This window comes from Aplidium turbinatum, chromosome 16 (assembly GCF_918807975.1).
Source record: "Aplidium turbinatum chromosome 16, kaAplTurb1.1, whole genome shotgun sequence".
In the NCBI taxonomy this organism is placed as follows: domain Eukaryota; kingdom Metazoa; phylum Chordata; class Ascidiacea; order Aplousobranchia; family Polyclinidae; genus Aplidium; species Aplidium turbinatum.
In genome coordinates this window covers 12,381,759-12,401,863 of record NC_137487.1, presented here as the reverse complement: position 1 = coordinate 12,401,863, position 20,105 = coordinate 12,381,759, and the positions used below count along the sequence as shown (strand labels likewise).

General features: G+C 38.4%; 1 protein-coding gene across 1 annotated transcript; it reads right to left on the bottom strand.

Moving 5' to 3' along the window:
• Positions 1 to 466: 466 nt before the first annotated feature.
• On the bottom strand, positions 467 to 20,099 carry LOC145785433 (huntingtin-interacting protein 1-like). Its single transcript, XM_082597091.1, has 25 exons — positions 20,019 to 20,099; positions 16,819 to 16,882; positions 16,534 to 16,676; positions 16,235 to 16,291; positions 15,575 to 15,655; positions 14,475 to 14,551; positions 13,215 to 13,276; positions 12,750 to 12,890; positions 12,241 to 12,374; positions 11,909 to 12,019; positions 11,526 to 11,705; positions 10,882 to 11,065; positions 10,116 to 10,204; positions 9,734 to 9,908; positions 9,069 to 9,242; positions 8,812 to 8,919; positions 8,183 to 8,230; positions 6,400 to 6,530; positions 6,098 to 6,267; positions 5,879 to 5,972; positions 5,508 to 5,608; positions 5,182 to 5,287; positions 4,907 to 5,101; positions 4,496 to 4,621; positions 467 to 3,905 (listed from the first exon to the last, which is right to left on the bottom strand). The coding sequence occupies exons 1-25, from the start codon at positions 20,094 to 20,096 to the stop codon at positions 3,804 to 3,806; spliced, it is 2,931 nt and encodes a 976-aa protein (XP_082453217.1). The 5' UTR covers positions 20,097 to 20,099; the 3' UTR covers positions 467 to 3,803.
• Positions 20,100 to 20,105: the final 6 nt, after the last annotated feature.

The following is a 20,105-nucleotide window of genomic DNA, read 5'->3' as shown; positions in this document are numbered from 1 at the left end:
AACAACAATCGAAACTTCTCTCTGTCAACCTTAATAATGGGGGCTGCGTCAGAGGTTCAAAGTCTCTGCAAGTAGGTAATGGGAAACTGCTAGGAATGACCTGTCAGAAGGTTTGCCACTCTAAAGATAAAAATTCAAACCAAACGCATCTTAAGTCACTTTCGATTTAGCGGCGCCTAGCGGAGGAAATAACTCACAAATAATAACACTTCAACAAGCGCAAGCTTCACTTGGCCAATATCGATGACCGGACCCGCGTCAATGGTTTAATTTAAAGCCTTAACACTTTGCGAAACTACCAGAATGAAGCTCTTAAAAGCAGTTTTATCTTCAGTCCCAAAACAATACTATTAAAAAAAATACTTCCTGCAATTGCAAATTTTCCGTCTACCATCCCTTGGAAATATCGAGTGAACGTCAGCGTAGGCAAGTTCAAAGAACAAAACAATCAAACCATCATCGTGCTATAGATGTGTATATTCAAGTATATGAGCATGTGTTTGACACCAACGACAACCGCTGCAAGGAAAAACATAACACTCATTGAAAATACGGTAGGTATCGAAATAAAGCGGTGGTTCTATGGGGTTTGTAACTTCGCCCAATTAGCTGCATGATAAGTAGGCTACTGATGGTAACAGACCAGCTTATAACGCAAAAAAAAAAAACTCAATTAGAATATCAATACGACATTTAAATTCAAAACATGGAATTTTGAATGAACGCCACTGCTTAATCTTTTTGTTTCAACAAATTCTAACTTAAGTGCAGCAAATAAAATTAGTAGTGCAGAATGAATCAATGTACTAATTGTACTAACTGCAATTATTTCCAAAAAAAAAATTAATTAGACCTGCAACTCGAAAAAATCTGTGGCTACAAACTAAAGAGAACTGACAAATGAGTGTGGTATACATTCGCTATTAAAGTGCGCTAAAAACAAACATATCAACAGAGACTTTACATTCTGTCACGAAAGGGGCACATAACGCAGACAGCAAATCAGTTGATTTTTGCATTGATTCAACGTCTACAGTCCGCAGACATTTTTCAAAACGTTTGAAGACGTTAATTCAAGCTGAAAAACAACTGATTTGCTGTCCGGAAATACGAGGGTAACTACATATTTTAAGGAAATACCAGTTTCAGTTATGTAGGTTGCTGTTAACCCTTGGTAGACTATGGCACATTACACAAAGACAAGGCAGTATCGCTGAGATATCATTTTGATGTTGATTGACTTTCGGACCAAACGTCATTATTTGTCCTTTTCTAGCCAGCAAATCAGTCCCTTTTTACATTGAACCAACACCTCCAGACGTTTTAAAAAATGTATTTCAAAAACAGTTTTTTGCCACTGAGCTTGTCTCTTTCGACTAGATCGACAAAGGATAAAAAAAACTTCATTTCTTGTGTCCTCATAAAATTGCTCACTTCTCATAAAATTGGTTGGCAACAGTAGCCCACATTGACCAAAAGAGCAAAATCCGTCATATTTCCATTACCAACGTCTGCAGACGTTGAATCAATGTAAAATGACGGTTTTTGTTGTCTGGGGAGACACTGGCTGAGATATCGACTGACTTACAACACAACCATGATAACAAAAATACAAAAAATTGAATGAGGCTGTTTAACTAAAACACAATTGTAAGAATAGAAGCTTGAAACCCACCGCGGCAGTTTGTTCTGTGGCGTCGAACCGAGTGGATATCGCAGATGACAAAACACGATTTCAAGACGTTAGAGACGCAAACGATATAGCGCAAAACACAATGATGAAAAAAAGCGTGAAGAGAATTAGAGAAATGAAATCCAGTGGCTAGCAAAGCAAATGTTCAAAACCAAAGCGTGACAACTGGTTACATCTGATTACACCGATTACATCGATTCAACGTCTGCAGACGTTGAATCAATGTAAAAATGACGTATTTTTCTGTCCGCTTATGGATGTGAAAAAATTTAATGAATTCGTGAAGGCAGTGTAGCATCGGTGAGACTTTTGGGTGCAATTGCACAATTTACATTAATAAAAATTGAAACGCCAAACCACCTTCAACATTGTACTACAGCAGGGGTCACCAAATGGCGGCCCGCGGGCCGCATGCGGCCCGCCACGCTTTTATGTGCGGCCCGCGGAAAGTATCAGTGCACAAGTATAGCCAAAAATACTTTTCTTGAGGAGTTAAACAGCATGAAGGCAAAAAATACTTTCCGAAAAGCATATTTTCGCTTTGCATACGATTCCACCGACCGACCAATCAGATTGTAGTTTTAGGTAGGGGTCGTTTAAAGTTATTCCAATGCGATGTCCAGCCACACTGTCCCGGTGGTTGATTAAAACGTCTGTTTTCGAATTTCGAAAATGTCTGTGAGCTATAGGTGTGCTTATTTTAAGTTTGTAAATGTCCTGTGAACACTAATGTGCGTTTCACCGTTATGGGGTTTCACGAGCAGTGTTCCTTTATGCAAGTTTTTGTTGGCAAAATAGGTCGGTGTGCCAACTCAATTTATAATAAATTGGAAAAATATTATATACAAATTTAAAGACTTTTTCTGGTATTATGAAGCTATTTAGCTTAGTACTGCAAAATGTTGTTAATCAACAATTCTTGCTATGCTAATAAGCACCGCAAGTGACATTTGTCTAATAATCAACGAAAGACGGTTTTATAGACTCTCACAAAATGATGAAAAACCAACTCATTGCTTTTTTAGAGAGAGCACTGTTCAGGAGTTACGATAGAAACGTTTTTTCGGTGATTTCCACAAGCGTTTGTTTCATGGTGCCTGGTTTTTTTCTCCCTGATATTGGAGCCTATTTTTTGCTGATATGTTTGCAGGTCACTATTGTTGCCTGTATTGCGATGTGTCAAACATTTCCTTGTTTACTGAAATTGTTAATGGCAAAATATCGTTTGTGAAGCGAAGTGACAACATCACTCTTGCTTGGCGATGAATATTCTGATGAAACCGCTCGCCTCGCTATAAGTGCGCAAAGCAAGTGGCCTCGTTTATTAGGCATTGTTAAAGAAGTCAAAAGTGTTGTTAAAGGAGCTTGGCCTTGGCCTGGCAGTAGCGTTGTTCGACTAATTTTTTTGCTGCGGTATTCTAAGATAAATATTAACAACATGTAACGCTGGATACCGGGTACGCAATGCGTTTTTTCTAGCATAAGAGTCAACCTACCTAAAATTTTATTAGTGCGGCCCGCCACAGTTCTCCTAAGTGCCAAAGTGGCCCGCATGCAAAAAAGGTTGGTGACCCCTGTACTACAGTAATATCATCAAGATAATATCAAAAAACATTTCCATAGCCATTGTGAAGTCACATGACTTTTCGGAAACGCAGACCCAGCAAGCAAATGATGCAAGGTCACCATATAAAGTTAAACAATTGCTCGACGTAATATAGATCTTCGGTGATTAGGGTTGCCGTGTGATCGATGAAATGACGGCAATGATTGCACACGCATATTGGCAACCCTGGATACTAGATCAAATGTCTCAATATACTTATATAGCAGAGTCATAAAAATATTAAAGTCAATTCGAGGACAAGAAAAAAGAACCTAAAAACTGCAGTCGCGATCGAGGGTGGTTTTGTTTGATAGTTTTCGCAATTTTTGTGATTATGTTTCCAAACGTATTTTCTAATCTCATGAAATTCCCCTTTTTTCATTTTGAATGTAAAATCCTGCAAAAAAAATAGGTAACTGGAATTGCTCGCAACCCCGTCCGGTTCAAACCGGATGCAACAGTTTCACAAACCAGCCAGCCACTCAGCGGTGAGCACGTAGGCAGTTACGACAGACTGTCCGCGAGAGGCTTGGGTGGCACAGTTGGTTTCTGAGCGATGGCTGGCTTCTCTGCTTTGCTGGTACTTGCGTCACCGGTATCTGCATTCTGAAACATATTCAATCGACGTCATAGAAAATGGTGGCCATGCATGAATGGATACGGAGCGACTGACGTCGACAAACTAAACAACAAAGTTTGCATTGGTTGCACTTGAGTTCCAGTTGGTATTATGCTTTTCGAAATTCACACAACAGAATGTTGAGTGAATGTTATTATTTCCAGTAAGAGCCTTCATATGATCAAGGTTGTTTTGAAGTAATTTAATTCAACCATAAACAGACGTAACAGAGCAACACCACAACATTATAAAAAACAAAAATAAAGTGAACGTTTTCGGCTACACATATAGCCCTCATCAAGATGAAAAGAAAACATTACATTGCGTAAAAAGTACACGAGAATTTAATTCAAGTTGTATAAACTTTGAAAAAGCCTGTTTTGAAAAACCAGAAACCCATTCTACGGGCAACACTGCATCATTAACTTCGTGGTTTGATTGTTGATTAGAACAGTATTACTTGTCAAGTGAAGCTTAAATTCAACACAAACAAAAGCGATAAAAATACCTAAGCATTTCTGCTTCATTGAAAGCTAAACCTTGGGAAAACCAGTAAAGAACTTAATATCAAACTTACGACAGGAATGTTTTCATTGTCGTCATCATCTTCTTTCGCGCCAGCCAACTCGTAATGTTTCTTTCTGAGCGTGCCAAGCTTAACACGTTCTTGCTGCAGGGCCTGTTCCAGTTCAAGCACTTTCACCTGCAAGATCATGACTGGGATCAAGTGAGTGACTATCACGCTTTCGATAAGAGAAAAATTTGAATAAACAGTTAAGACGTGGAAGTTAAGATGGATTAAATTTGTGTCAAAACCAAATGGTGTTGGACACGAGGTATTTTGACAATGAAAAATTGTGAAAATGTAAAATAACCCAGGTTATAACATATACAAGGGTAAAGTAGACGAGAAAATGCAACTGCTTCATATAAGCCATTGTGTGATAGAGGCAGAAGTGACTATATTAGGAAGCAGACGCTAACATACCTGCGAGTCCATTTCCTTTCGCTTGATTTGAGTCAAAGTGATTGCGTTGCCAAGATCGGCAATCGACTCGCTGGCGTCTTCTAGCTGCCGACGCCCTGCATTCGTGGACGCCACGACTTTGGCGGTGGCGCCATTCACATTACGCGATGCGCCTTGAAGCGTTTTAAGCTTATCGCTTCCCTTCGACGCCTTGACCTGCAACAGCCAGAAAATTAAGTTCAGATTTTTTCTTAATTAATAGCAGCAAATTTCTTCATTAAGAATACAGGACTCACCCTCGATGCTGCCACTAGCTGAGCAGTGCTGGCGGATATCTCATGAGACCATACCATAAGCTCTTCAAACTTCCCATTTCCTTGCACGACCAAGTCTGCTGAGTCACTGAACACAAATGGATGCACTGCGTCATATCATGAATCTTCTTGATTTTATTTTTTAAAATGAAATTAACAAGTCGACCAAGTTTAAATTAACGTGGTATTTGAATCAAACCGGGATGCAAATCCGTCCTTTTTTACATTGACTCAACGTCTGCAGACGTTGAATCAATGTAAACAGGACGGATTTGTTGCCTAGAAAATGCTGCAAGAGCAAAACTTACGTTAGCATCGTAGCTCCCCATCCGACAGCTTTGGCGGCCGAGATGAGTCCTTCCGTCCATCGAGAGTTCTTCATGTAAAACTCTTTCGACGACGAAGCTCCCTGGAGGATAAAAAGCTTGTAAGTTATCAAAATTCATTGGCTTTAGAAAGCAACTCCTTCAAATTATTTGTTGTTAAAATAGAAAGAAAACATGCGCACATTGTGTGCTTTTCTAATAAGTTTCAAACAAACGATGATGTGATAATGCAGAAGTTACAAGCACAGCGATAAAATTTAATTTGTTTTTTTACAGGTGTGCCATTGCAGTGGGCTGTGCCTCAGTACAGCTCAGCTAAGGAAAGAAAAGATTGAACAACTTGTGAGACTTACCCTGCCTTGGGCTACGATCTCTCGTTGAAGCTCTTTGGAAGACACGATGAGGATTCTGATCATTTTCATCAATTCAGTGCAGGAATCCAGAATTCTGTGAGAACGTACTGACGTCATAATCGTCATCAAGAAAAATGTCATTTATGGACAAAAAAAATCATACGAAATGACGTTTTGGCAAAATGCAGCAGTTTTGTAATCACGTATTTCGTTTTGTACCTTTCGTTCACTTCAAGGTTCACTCCGCTATCCCTTTGCCTGGCTTCGTTCAACAGGGCTTCGATGCGCTCGGCAGCTTGCTCTACTGCCTGTGTGGTTGAGGCCATCTCCTGCTCCACGAGGTCATGAAGGTCACCGCCTCGAACATCGGAAATCTTCGGAAGTAAATCCTGACCAAAGAGGTTACTTTTGGTCAAATTAGAAAAGGAGAGAAATATGGAACTACGCGTTGCTTAAGTGAAAAATGTTTGCATGGTGTTTACAAATACTACAATAAAGTCAAAACAAAACATTTTCAACACCTTGGCTGTGGCTAGAATCTCTTCCAATCTGTGTTTAGTATCGTCGCTAGTTGCAGAGTCATCACTTCTCTTCAATTGGTTGAGAAATGTCAACGTATCTCTTCCACAATTTCTGCACGCAGTTTCCAATGCTAAGGCAACAGTGAGGTATTGACTGTCAATCATTGGTTATCAAGAATTGCCCACAAAAAATCAATCGATCAAAAACGTTAAAATTAAATAAATATCATACCAAATGTTCACATATCTTTTTTAGCGATTACCCGGATGCAACATCCGTCACTTTTGCATTGATTCAACGTCCGCAGACTGTAAAAATGACGGATTTTGCTGTCTGAGTAACTTATGAGAATCTTCAGCTGAGCTGGGTTAGTGCGACACCAGCAGTGGTGATTACTAAGCAGGGGCGACAACCATGAACGAGGGGTTCGATTTCGAACCTTGTACTTTCAACATAATGGAACACATGCTTGGTGACGTGTTTGGCAGTCACAGCCAACAGGAAATAAGTTAAACAATTATGAGACAACAGCATAGGTTAGTTACGCACTTCACCATTAGCAATAAGAAGCTGCCACCGATACACCAAAATACTTTCAGCCATTGCAAGTTGCTGATAGACATTATTATCATCTGAAGGAAAAGTTAAGCAAGTCAGAAAATAGCTATTTTTGGGTTGATTCCGCAGACGTTGAATCGATAAAAAAGGACAGATTTGCTGCCTAGGATTAGCCTTTGTTGGCAGCAGGTTAAAAATGTGTTGAAGAAAGATTTGGTTGTGGTTGAATTCGGGGACAAGACATCGACCGTCCAATTTGAAAGGTAACCATTTCAGACAATGAAAAATGTTGCATGATATCTTCAAACAAACAAACAGGTCGAGCCAAGATACGTTCAAAGCTGGCAGCGATTGTATTCAAATGATCCACGTAAATATTCCACGTTGTGGTTTTCAATTAAAAATCAACCATCCGACACTCTGACCAAAAAACACCATGAATCAAAAATAAATTCTCAATTCTTATTGCTTCTGTAGAGCTTCAAGATTATTGACGGAAGTAAAGTAATAGGCGCCACATTCCAACACTCCTCATTTCGCAGCAGGGCTTGAAACCATTCGCATCAAAAATTAAGTCAGCGTAGTAATAGGATTAATGCATAAATTATGAAAGTCAATCAATGGAAGATTTTTTAAAGTCAATTTTTTTATGCATTGTTTTGATATCATGTTCATGAAATAATTACACGTTAAATCACGCAATAGGAAGAATTTACAATTTAACATATATTTCCTATAACAAATCGAAAAAACGATTTTTAATAAAACTATTTTTCAAGTCAAAGACAGCTTAAAAACACATTGTTCAATTGTCCATGCACCATGCTATGTATGAGCACCAACCAGTAGCTTGTTTTGACTGATCAGAAAGTCAACATTTTGTCAATTAAACCAATTAACCTGTCAACACGCTTTTGATGCCCAGGTTCAAACACAAGCAAATTGATCAAGTCTTGAAGATATTCCTCGTGTCTATGGACTCTATGCCATTGAACCCGGATTAGCCCCATGTCTACCCAGATAGCAAAATCCGTCATTTTTACATTGATTCAATGTAAAAATGACGGACTTTGTTGTCTGGTCATAACTTGAAAGGTTTTGTCGTTACAGGCGAACAAAGCCGAACTTGTTAATGAACGCGGAGAGATTCACATGAGCGAGGCATGCTTGGCGGAGAATGATGATGACGATGACGTCACAATGCAATTGAAGAGACTCACTCACCCATGACGAGGTCATGAACGTGAAACATCCGCTTTGTTGGGCTTAAGACTAGCAAACGGTGACAAGGCTCAATTAAATGTCATTTCAACATTTAAAACGTTTAATCGACGTAAGTGTAGGAATACAAAACCACAACACCCTGTTTGTGAATGGTTGAAGACGCAATGACAAAGCACTGAATGGAATGGGCAATACACACAATGCAGGGGGATTTTAGGATCAATACAGACACAGACATGCTCATTGCTTTTACAGAAAACTAAAATTTCTACTATCAATGGTTTTTGCATCACATCCGGGCGTACGCCCAAGTTTCAGACTAAGTGAACGAAAAAGCGAAGGCTCCATCACTCCTCGTGTCCACCCAAGCTAGGCGCGTGCCTTCTATAGGCGTCGAACCTGAGTCTTTTTAAGCGCCGTGTAGACGATCTAACTACTTGGCAACACAGCTGCGTGGCCAAAAGAATTAACAGAGACATGGACCATCAAACCAAGCAAGCGACAACTATTTCTTACTTTTTGAGGGTTAGCTTACGCATACAAAATAGATACAATGTCGGTTGGATCTTTGAATTCAAGACACAATATTGTTGTGTTTGAAAAATGTGCTGTGTTAACTGTACTCTCACCTGTCCCTTGATCATCAGGGGCCATGTTGCAAGTCGCGCCCCCGTTTTCTATTGTCTCTGCCATCAAGTGGCCGAAGGAAGCCAGTGACTGTATCAGACCGTCAATCTCTGTTGGAAACGAAAATTACAAGAGAATTTTTTTTTAAAAAAGCAGGAAACTGTAGAGTAGAGAAGTCGGCACAAAACAATGTCTTCATACTTGCGAGCAAAACTCACAATCTGCAGCTCTTAAAGTTTGTTTTTTTGCTGAGTCATACCTTGGGTGCGATTAAAACGCTTGGCTTCGTCGTCCAGTTTCGCAAGCGAGTCTGACGTCATCGACACGATATGCATGAGTGCTTCAGCGCTACACGTTCTGCTCTTGTTGACTTCGTCGTCGAGCGACTGGATGGCTTTCTCTATCATGCCACAAGCTTCATCCGCGGCCACAGCTGAAAGACGAGGGATAAAACTAAAACGTTGAAAAAAAACTTTTACCAGGGATTAGTGCGTTTAAGTTTTGATCGTGTGTTAAGATCATTTTCACCGGGCAAAGTTTCAAACACGATAAAAAACCTTTTGGCGTGCAATGAGACATGTAGCCTACTATTATTGTACTTACTGCAGCTTTGCAAACTGATGTAGATTTGTTGTTAGGTTCAGTGATGGTATATTTTAACTTTTCTGCAGTTAGGCTGTAGAAATTTGCGTTGTGTTGTTTCTTGCAGTCAAAACACTGTCCAAGATATTGGAGTCTCAAATTTCAAAGTTCAGTTGGCATGAAAAGCTTCAAAAATGTCCAAAATATTTTTCATTGCAAAATTTTCAAAAATCAAGATTTATCGAAGTCCAAAGGGCAATTTGCAGTTCTTTTTGGATAGATCCAACGACGGCATACATAGAATTAACGTAAAAAAAAAAAAATATAAGCAATTAGTCGCACCTAAAAGTCTCGCCTGCTCTTCACGATATCGGCGATCTCTTTCCATTTCCGCCGTTAAGGAAGCCTCCAATTGCCGCCGTAAGTCTTCGATCTCGAGTCGAAGTCTGTTTCGTTCATTCTCCCCGTCATCTGCGGTTTGATGAAGCGTCTCTGCCACCCGCATAGTGTCAGCATTCTGTTAAACATTTGGAGTTAGAAAACTCCATTCTGTTACATTGATTCAACTGCTGCAAACGTTGAAACAATGCATAAAAGCGTAGATAGGCGGATTTTGTTAGTTAGCTTACAGTTGCGCTAGAGGCTCAGAAAGACACCAGCTCGAATCCCTTCCAAGCAAGTTTTTTTTTCTAAGGCAAGAAATTAATTTTAATAATTTACCAACCTTTCTCAGTAGAGCTGCGTGATCTTTCACCAGGCCCATGTGCTTTTCCTTCAACTTCTTGTACATTTCCTCGTTTCCGTGAGCTCGCTCTGAAAATGGCTAATGTTTATGCATTGATCGATTTTTCTGATGCGCACTACCCCAACAATGTGCGCGTGCATTTGCAAAGTTTTCTTAATTAGTGATTGTAAAAAAAATTCTATAAAAAGTATTATAATATTTATTGTTCTTGAGCATCAGTATTGGAAATTGGTATTCTGGCTGAAAAGCTTGCAACTGGCTCGCTTTCAGGCATCGCAGACTTATTGAACTGGAAGCTCTGATCTGTTACTCCGGGTGGTGGACAGGCCAAAACTTAAATATCTAATGAAACTATTGAAACATTATGAACTCTACAATAGATTAAGTTTTGCTTGTAGCAGCATGATCGTTAGTTATTTCACAAGTGTAGATTGAACGTTCTTTTTCAGCCTAATGCTGCGGGTTCGCTGTGGTGATAGCGGTTTTTCACGAGCTTTCGGAACACAATTCCCTAGTCATGAGCAAAGGACAAATGATGAAATCATGAGCAAATTATGGACTTTTTCGTTTAAGGACCTTTAACGGATTCTTTCTATCAAAAAAGTAGCCATCCCATTAAATTTTTGAAGTGCATGTCCTTGAACAAACGACTGCATCTTGCAAAGACAGTGACAAGGTTGACACAGTTCAAACCTTTAACCATCAAGCATATTGCTGGATGCTAGTATGAAAGTGCCATTCTTACTTTCAACGCCGTGTAGGAGGCTTTGAGCTGTCACAGCGGCTTCAGCTTGCGCTTGTGCTTCAATGACTTGCTTCCTGAGCTTGGAGATCTCTTTGGATGCGTCGCCTGCCATCATCCGGGACTCTTCCAACTCTCGCTGGAGGATATTGATCTTGTCAAGAAGGTTCCGGACCTCGTCAGAGTGCTGATAAAAGTTGATTTCAATAGAATGCAACAGTTGATGGGAAGGTGGGTCAAAACGAGCTTAAAGCGAAGAAGCAATACTCTAGTGTAGAATAGGTGATATCGCATACCTGTCTAAACAATCTACAGTATAACCAAATCTGTCACGTTTTCAAACACGTAGTGCAAAGCAATGAAAAGATTATGTCAAAAGAGACAAGGGTAAATCTCATCACCATCACTGTCAATACAACACGTTCGCAAAACGGTACTTTCGCCAACCGTGGCAGTCGGTTGGTTAATATCTATCACATTATCCTGAAGAATCGTATATGACTTTCTTCGCAATCTCTCAACTTCTGATGCTTCCGGACCTGGAGGTCCTGGTTCATCCTGGTTTGGAGTTGTCAACAAAAAATTAGGATACAGATAATGTAATCGTCAGGCGTGTCGTACACCTCAGGTTTAAACATGCCACATACCTCTGTTTGCATGACCTCAATCTCCGCCTTCAACCTTGCGATCTCTGCCTGCAGCATCTCAATCGTGGCATCCCTTGGGTCCGGCTGAGGAGGATCAGGTGTCCCATTGAAGGAAAAGTGCTGATCCATTCCTCCAAACATCTCATCAAAATTTGTATCAACCAGCTGACTGACGGCACTCTGCAAAGAACATAGATTCGCTCTTCACCATCTATCCAGCGGCCAGAGTTGCCCTGTTTCAAAACTTAAAATTACGCAACCTCGTAACAAGATTTAATTGTTTTTTTAAAAAAGTTAACACGTCATCCATCTACGGTAGATTCTGATTTTTTTATTAAACTAAGTCAAAAGTATCAAAAGTGTTTTTCTGCTTGAGATCTAACCTCTGGCTCTGGGGACGGAGACCGATCCGGTTCAGCTGGCTCCTCCGGCATCACCCTGACCGGACCCAGCTCATGACTACCATCAGATTTGATGAGGAAGTCCGGAGGTTTCTGAAAAGATTCACGTTGGAGGAAAAATTATTCCGGGTGAAATTGTTTTTGTCTAATAAATAACAAACTTGAACATTGCCAGAAAGTTAGAAAAAAAGGAAAATTTTCTCCAAAGACTAAACAACACATCTTTCACAAGTTTCTGCACACAAACACGACGTAATTTCATATCAATAATAACGTTTCATGCTGTGGTGCCCAAACCAAGCAACAAGACTCACATCAGGCATCAGCGGTACTTGGATGAGCCTTTTAAAATACTGGAGGTTGCTACAAATGTAGTAGAATTTTTTCAGCTTCGAGTAACAATCCTGGAAACGGTGCCGATGACCACTTAAAGTCTCCGCCGGCAGGCCTGGAATAGTGAAAATGACGTCACATTTGGCCGAAAGTATAAAAAAATTTGGCCGAAAGTATAAAAAAACTGGTGTTTGTCTACAATTACATTTGACATGCCTTTTTATTGGAAAATCACTATACTCAGGTGAGCCAGTGTCCAATAAATACGAAATCGGTTAATCGCATACCGGTCAAACACATACACCGTTTTATTACGTAAGATTCTTAAACCACAGACCAAACGACAATCGGATAATTGCATGTATAGGTTAAACGTGTAAAATAGCTTGCAAAATTTAGGATAAACTAAAAATTGCCGATTTCGCTTGGAATTGCAAAACACATAACTTGACTAAAAGGCTGGGGGGAAAAAAGCCGTTCTGGTACTTACAAGAATGTAACCGGAAAAGAATCTTGACCGTATAGTCGTATAGTTGGCTAGAGTCAAGTATAACAGGGATGCAAGGGGCCAGGCGGCACTGTCCAGGCCCGGTCAGCGAAACAGCCTTCGACATGTCCAAGGTGCTGAAAACTGAGAGATACAACATTAATTTATTTAGCCTATTGTGCGTATCATAGCATGCAAAAATATGGCTAATCTAGTTGCTCAGCGTCTACGTGGCTCAATGGTGACAGGTCCGACTGACGTTAGAAAGGACGCCAGTGACAAACTTTCTCCAACCAGACGTGGATCTAGTTATGACGATAAAATCAAAGAACCAGGTCTGTGACACCCCATTGCAAGTAAAGTATGTGTCTTGTAATAATAATCTTGTTATGAAAACGGGCATAATAACATACACCGAAGATAGAATCGATAAGCCAAGAAAAAAACACAAATCACACAAGGTCGTACTTTTCTTCTGCAGATCCATTAATGCGTCAATACAATCCAAAAAGTCGATGCACAATTCGAAGCTGAAACGTAAAAAGAGCATGTGATGATGAGCAAGTAATGGAAAACACCTGGTATTGTTGGTTGACAAACACTACGTTAGAGGTAAAAGTAATTTCAACGAAATTAAATCTTTAAATGTTTGGCTTTGTGTCTTGAGCAGGCGATAAAAAAGGTGATTTTTCTACGTGTAATTGTGATATTTTGTGTAGGTGAAAAATCCAAGGGTGAAAACGTGGACAACAAGGCTTTTGAAATGAACCGTCTCGTACCACGGCTGCTGATTGCTATTTTAAGCTAGTGCTGGGCTTGGTGAGAATGCGAACAGAAAAGTCTTGTGTTTGTATAACGCCGTTCGCCGATACGCCCCGCCCATCTGAAAAGCATTTCATTTCCACTTGACTCTCATTCGCTAACAAGTCAAAGCTAGAGAAACCAAGCACTATCGCATCACTTCTCCTAGCAGGCAAATTAGACCTTTGTTGCATTGATCAGCTGGCCGGGTTAACACACTGTAAGAGTTCTTAGTTTTGTACGTTTGTGTACATTTCAAACATTTGGCTAAAAGCGTACAGGCTTGTGTTAACTGAACATGAGAACATCGTGATACGTGGTTGAAGTAACAAAAACGACCATTATTGGAATAAAATATTGGCGCGAAACGGTGAAGAAAACCCACATCGAACGAGAACCATATTTTTAGTTTGAGAAAGATTACAGAAGAGTGGAAGGTTTTCACTGTGACTCGAGATTTACATTTCCAACTTTCACCACCATTTGAAACCTTTAAGTGATACTCATCGATAGGCAGACGCGTAAAACCACTTACATATAGATAGGCAAAGCCGCATTATGTTCAATATCATGGCGACAGGGAGTTAAATCTTACATGATGTCGTTCAAACGTAAAAAAGCTATAAATTTTCTGAACAGCACTAACCTGATAGAAATATAAAAGACGCATACCCAAACATTACATTATGCTGTGATAGGGGTAATAAAGGTCTTTATCAAATGAAAAATTGCAAGAAATCGTCTCTAGAGAGTCAATTTTTCAGCACTGTAATCATTATTTTGTTTCACACGTATTCGTTGTGGCTGACGCGTTCCATCTTTTATTTGGTGACTTACGTTTGTCATTTAACACATACATACAGGCCAACACATACATAGGCAAACACAGAATGACAAGAGATAACATTTGCTCAGCGCAATACTCACTAAGCATTGATGTCATCATGACCGATCTTGTCCAGAACCTCGTCAGAAATAGACAAGTTTCCTGGGAAGTCTTCATACTGTAAAGTTAAAAGTCAGGTTGCGTTGGTTACATATTTTTTCATGTTTTCTCTGTTTCAGGAAACAAAAAACTGCCAACTTGAAGCAGCAGGCAAAAGTTGTCATTTTCACATCGTTTCAACGTCGCCAGACGTTGAAACGATGTAAAAATGACAACTTTTGTTGGCTGGGTTGTATATGGCGTGAACGTCATTATTCAAGGTGGTGATTGAACAGGTTTAAACAAATAACTCAACCAGTGACTTTATTCTGTTGATCGTCGAAAGAACAAACAAAGTTACATGCGAGTCACAAGGAGGCCAAATACAATTTCTGAAAACGCGAATCGTTAAACTTAGGAACAAGTTACAAAAATACTTCAAGACAACATCCACTGCGAATGAAAAATTGCGAACATAAAAAATGGGTCACAGGCTTCTGCGATCATTAACACAATAAAACTAATATTTACTGGTGATGATACATCAGGAAAAACCAAAATTGAGTATGCGACGCTTTGGAATTGAGGGAAAATGTGAAGATGCGATAGAGTTGAACAAGGGCATTTTTTTACAACAAAGGCTCTCGACACCGATTTCATGAAAAGAAATTGAGTGAATTCTAAAGTGCACACTCATGGTGCTACAGCGAGCAACAATCAACCCTTTAACATGACACATTCGTGAAAGTCAAAAGGACCCCGGTATGTGCAATTTGTGGTTTGTGTGTTAGATCTCACGAATTTTTTAGCAAAACGAAACCGAGAATTTGAGTACGACGACAACTTGTTAAAACTCGGATTAAGGCCTCTGTTAATGATGAAAGAATCCATGGATGAAACAGTTGAAACACCACTGCTTTTAAGATTATTTAGCAGCAACGATTCTCAAAGATCCGTTTCTGTGCCCCATTTGGGACAATTCTTGCAATGGAAGACGTTTTCGTAAGGATCACCTTCCCTCACTTTGTTTCAACAGGCAATGTTTGGTTATTGCTTACAATTTATTTATACGTTCATGGCATGAAAGCAATAGTACTCTTACTTTTTTATGGAAATCCATTCTTTGTGTGAGGCATGTTAAGTAGGAACCAATAAGGCGGCCGTATCCATGAGGAGTATGCCCCTGTGCACAAGAAATTAATAGGAGTAAACAAGATCGTTTATAAGTTGCTTTTTTTAAACAAAAACTGTATCGTCTCTCACAAGATACTGAAAGCAGAAACTAACTTCGTTTATTTACAACATTTAGAACTTAGATACTAAACGGAGTAGGCTTTGTCATTAAATATATACCGACGATGGCAGTTGTTGTAAAAAACTTCCAAACACAAGCGTACCGTACTAGGGTACTCAAATATGGATTTAGTCTCAATGAGAACACAATGCTAAACTTAGTCGTTGTGGTGCGAGTCTTTAGGTCTTAGGATCTATCCTTTTATTATGTTGGTGATGTGTTTCAGGATTACGCCAAAATGCTACGGAAGGGCAGTGAGATTTTCGCCTCATCGCCCAAGACCTGCTGACCCGTAAGATGAGTATGACTGATTACACATGCACTGGTCTTGGTGGCACAAGATATTTTTACAGCTAGAAGGTTTGAGCAGTGTCAGACAGAAATTGTGAAAAATTGGTACGTTGAACGTTGAATCAACTTTCCTCTTCATCCACTAAAATTTATATGTAACAGGCGAAGGTGACTTACCCAATTTCTTCCAAGATCTTTCAGCTGTTGTCGATATTTCAAAGAATCTTTTAAGACCTGAAGTATTAAAAATTCATATCACATTCACATATACTGTATATCAAACAAGACACAAACGAAAGAAGACTTACTCACATTTTCAACAAAATATGGTACAAAAAACATCACATTTATAGTTTTTGAAAAAGTATTGACATGATTAAGCGCAACTGCAAAAAGTAGCCAGATTATGAAAGTAGAATCCAGTTTAAATTGATGAAAATGTGCACTTTTTCATGCACCAGACAAGCTATACTTACATTAGGATGTCCATCTCTTAAAAGTTTGTGAAGAACATGGCAAAACTTCCAGGCGATTATGGATTGTGATGAAAGTGGTAATCTTCTTGCAACATACCAGAACATATTTGCTCCTTTGTCTTGGTATGTGCCGAGAATTGCATCTGAATTACATTCAACAATGAAACTGTGATGTAATAGCTTGTTTTTTTACAGTGGTTACTGGCTAATCCAATTGAAAATTGAATCACGTGATTTAATAAGGCAAGATACCTAACGTGCAAAGACAATTAATTATTTACTTACTTCGAACATGTTTTTCCTTGGCAGCACATTCTATTGAGTTGATAGCTTTTTGAATGCTTGTGGTCTAGAAACAAAACATAGAAACAAAACAAAAACTGTTATTTATAATGCGGTTCTAATATAAAACAGCTTTCACCACAGTCTTCTAAAATTTTGTATAATACAATACATATTATATTGCATTTGCATATATTAAAATCATTCGACCCAATCGAAAGAAATTTATATTTGCGTGAGTCAGACGTCAGTGCAATAGTGCATAACAGATAAATCGATTTTAATTTGCTAGATAGATAATTTTCAGTTAAGCTTATTCAAAGAGAAGCTATTTATAAATTTATTTTTATCACAAAATATGTAACTGAGTCGTTTTTATCAAGCATTGCTGTGTGGTTGACTCCTGTCGGAAGAAACTGCTTCCCTTTTCTTTAATATTAATTTAAAAAAACAATTATATAAACAAAATTTTATCAAAAAAGATTTGAGGCTTAAAAGATGAAATAGACTCATCCAAATTTGTATTAATCCTTATCCAATAACATATTTTTGTGAGCAAAACAGACAAATAAAATTAAAACAAGACTCAAAGCAATGCATGCAACAGTTCTGTGCAATAAGCACAAGCAAGCAATTTAAGAACTCCAAAACTAATCAAACACTAAAAATCCACATCTTGGTCAGGAGCAGGAAAAGAAATCATGACTAAGGGAATAAGCAAACTAATACAAAGGCAGTGATAACGGAAATATGAAGAAACAGTAAATTAGTCACATAAAGCTTTGAGTGAAAAGAAGCCACACAAGAGATATTAAGGCTGGTGTTGGATTATGAGCAGTATGAGGATTATGATTCTTTGTCAAGTTTTCTAATTTAAATTAACCAACAATACAACCAAACGTTTTTGGTAATAAAAAAACTGGATACAGTGCACATTGTTTAGTTATTTTCATTCACATAAACAGAAAGTTTTCTCATTCATTTGATATTTCTATCAAACGCTCCACTCCACCAGTGGTTCTCAACCTTTGTGACATACAGACTCTTTTCCAAGAAATACTAACTATGCGAACTTCATAAACTTCCAAACGTTTCCAAGCAAAATTTACAAAATTTACTCTAAAATGTATATATAAACTTCAGTGCTTAAATTTTAAGAGTTTTTCTGAAATCATTTAACTTATGGTCCTTCCGCCAGGGGTTTGTGAACCTCAGGTTGGAAATCATTACTCAAGATATCACTTTTGTCACTAGTAATGTGAAAGCTTGAATTGGGTAAGAATATGTAATTTAACTAATTCGACAAAAGCCAGGCTGTCATAAGGGTGCAAACTCGAAAACTATGTTAACATTTTGTTGCTGCTGGCTTCTTATTTGCAGGAACATAGAAGTTGCATATGGGATGTTCTGCGTACACCCTACAGTGAAAGCATATTACTACTGTATTACACCATAGTGAGATACTTAATAGCTTATTTGAAGGAAGGATGATAAACAGTAAACACAAAACCAGTTTTTCTTTCCACACTATCAGAAGAATGCTTCAAAATAAAGCAAAAAAACTTTAGCTTTAGTCAAACCAGGTGTAGCTGATCAATCAAACTTAACTTTTGTGCAGAACAACATAAATCTCAAACAGTAGATGCAGGTATATCAAACTTACAACAACTTCACTTCTAACTTGCAAGGTATTGACAGCACCTCTTTCACGCAGTTCATCCATAGAAGCAGCTTTCCTCATGTTTGATGATCAAATGTCACTAACTACAATCAACTTTATTTATGGTACTTCCTAGAATACATTCAAAGAGTTGATGCAACAATCAAGCTGCACTTGATGCTTTAAAAATGTAGCGGCTTTTGTTTAAAAAACTTACATTAGCTGATGTAACCAAATGGAGCCAGAAACGTTTTCACACAAAGAATCAGAAACTTGCCCTTTCTATACTACACACTAACCGAATTGGCTGTTGAACAAACTAGCAAGCTGTTTGCTGACGTAAACTGTGCTGCAGCTGTAAACATACATTAAAACCATCAAAGACTCAAGATTTATAACACTTTGCTTATAAGCGAACACAACTTATACCTAGATGTATCATGATGCTTTGCATCTACCTTTGGCTACCAATTTAGTTTATTGTAAGTCAACAATATCCTGCCACCAAAAACAACAGTAAAAAAATATGGAATGACATGCTGAGGTGTCGTAACGAAAATAAATGAATTTAATATACCGGTAATTGAAAATGAATTTTTAACAACTACAAAACCCTTAAACAGCATCTTGCAGTCACCAACTTGTGCTTCAACAACAACACACCAACATGTACCGACCCTTTAAAATATGCTTCAAAACACGTTCACAATTAACCAAAAAATACAGTCAGAGTTAGTCACATCACTTGAAAATGCACAAGCGATACAAGTGTTTCCAACTTCAGTATCACTAAACCATCTTTTTCTTAGTGAATTGAATTTCCCTTATGTTACATGATTGGAAAAAAAGAGTTCATTGTTTATAAAATTATTTTAAAAATTTATGTGAAAAAAAGCAGATGCTCTGCAATAATTGAACAACATTGAAAAGAGAAACAAAACTGGAAAAAAATTTGTAACCCTGAAGATACGCTACAGCAGGAAGTCTACAGGAAATGTGTCACCTACTCATCTATGCTGTCTCCATAGCATGCACTATAGCCCAAGCTGTGCAGAAGGGGAAGTAATGTTGCCATAGTAAATAAAGTGAGGCCAATAAACTGTAGGTCATTTCAAGAGCAAGACTATAAATGGGGCTATAGAAAATGATAAAAAAAATGATACGGTACTACAAGTCTGTCATAAGATAAAAAACAACATTCAATGAAAATTCAAATTGGTAAATCAAAAGCAGTGTTGAGATGCCAGTAATCAACTACCAGTACCAGAGGTTTTTTTCTATTAAATTTAAAGGTAAAGTATATGGTAGATTCTATGGTGATTGGTGACGAAGAGGTTTTAAGGTTAGTTGTTGTTTTAGTTTTAGTTGTTTTCCTCAGTAAAAACACCAGATATAAGTTATAAAATCACATCAGTGATGTCACAGTGACAGCAGCACAGACAAAAGTAGGAAAGTGTCTTCATATTCAACAGTCACAGTGCCAAAGCAGCATGCAATATGCAACAAACACTGAGAAAAATATAGACAATGTAAGTTTATTTACCTGATTTTTTTCAAAAGCTTCTCTATCTGCATCTAGTGTTGGAGCTCCCCGACGTAGCATATTGCTAAGTGTTGACATGTTTTCTAT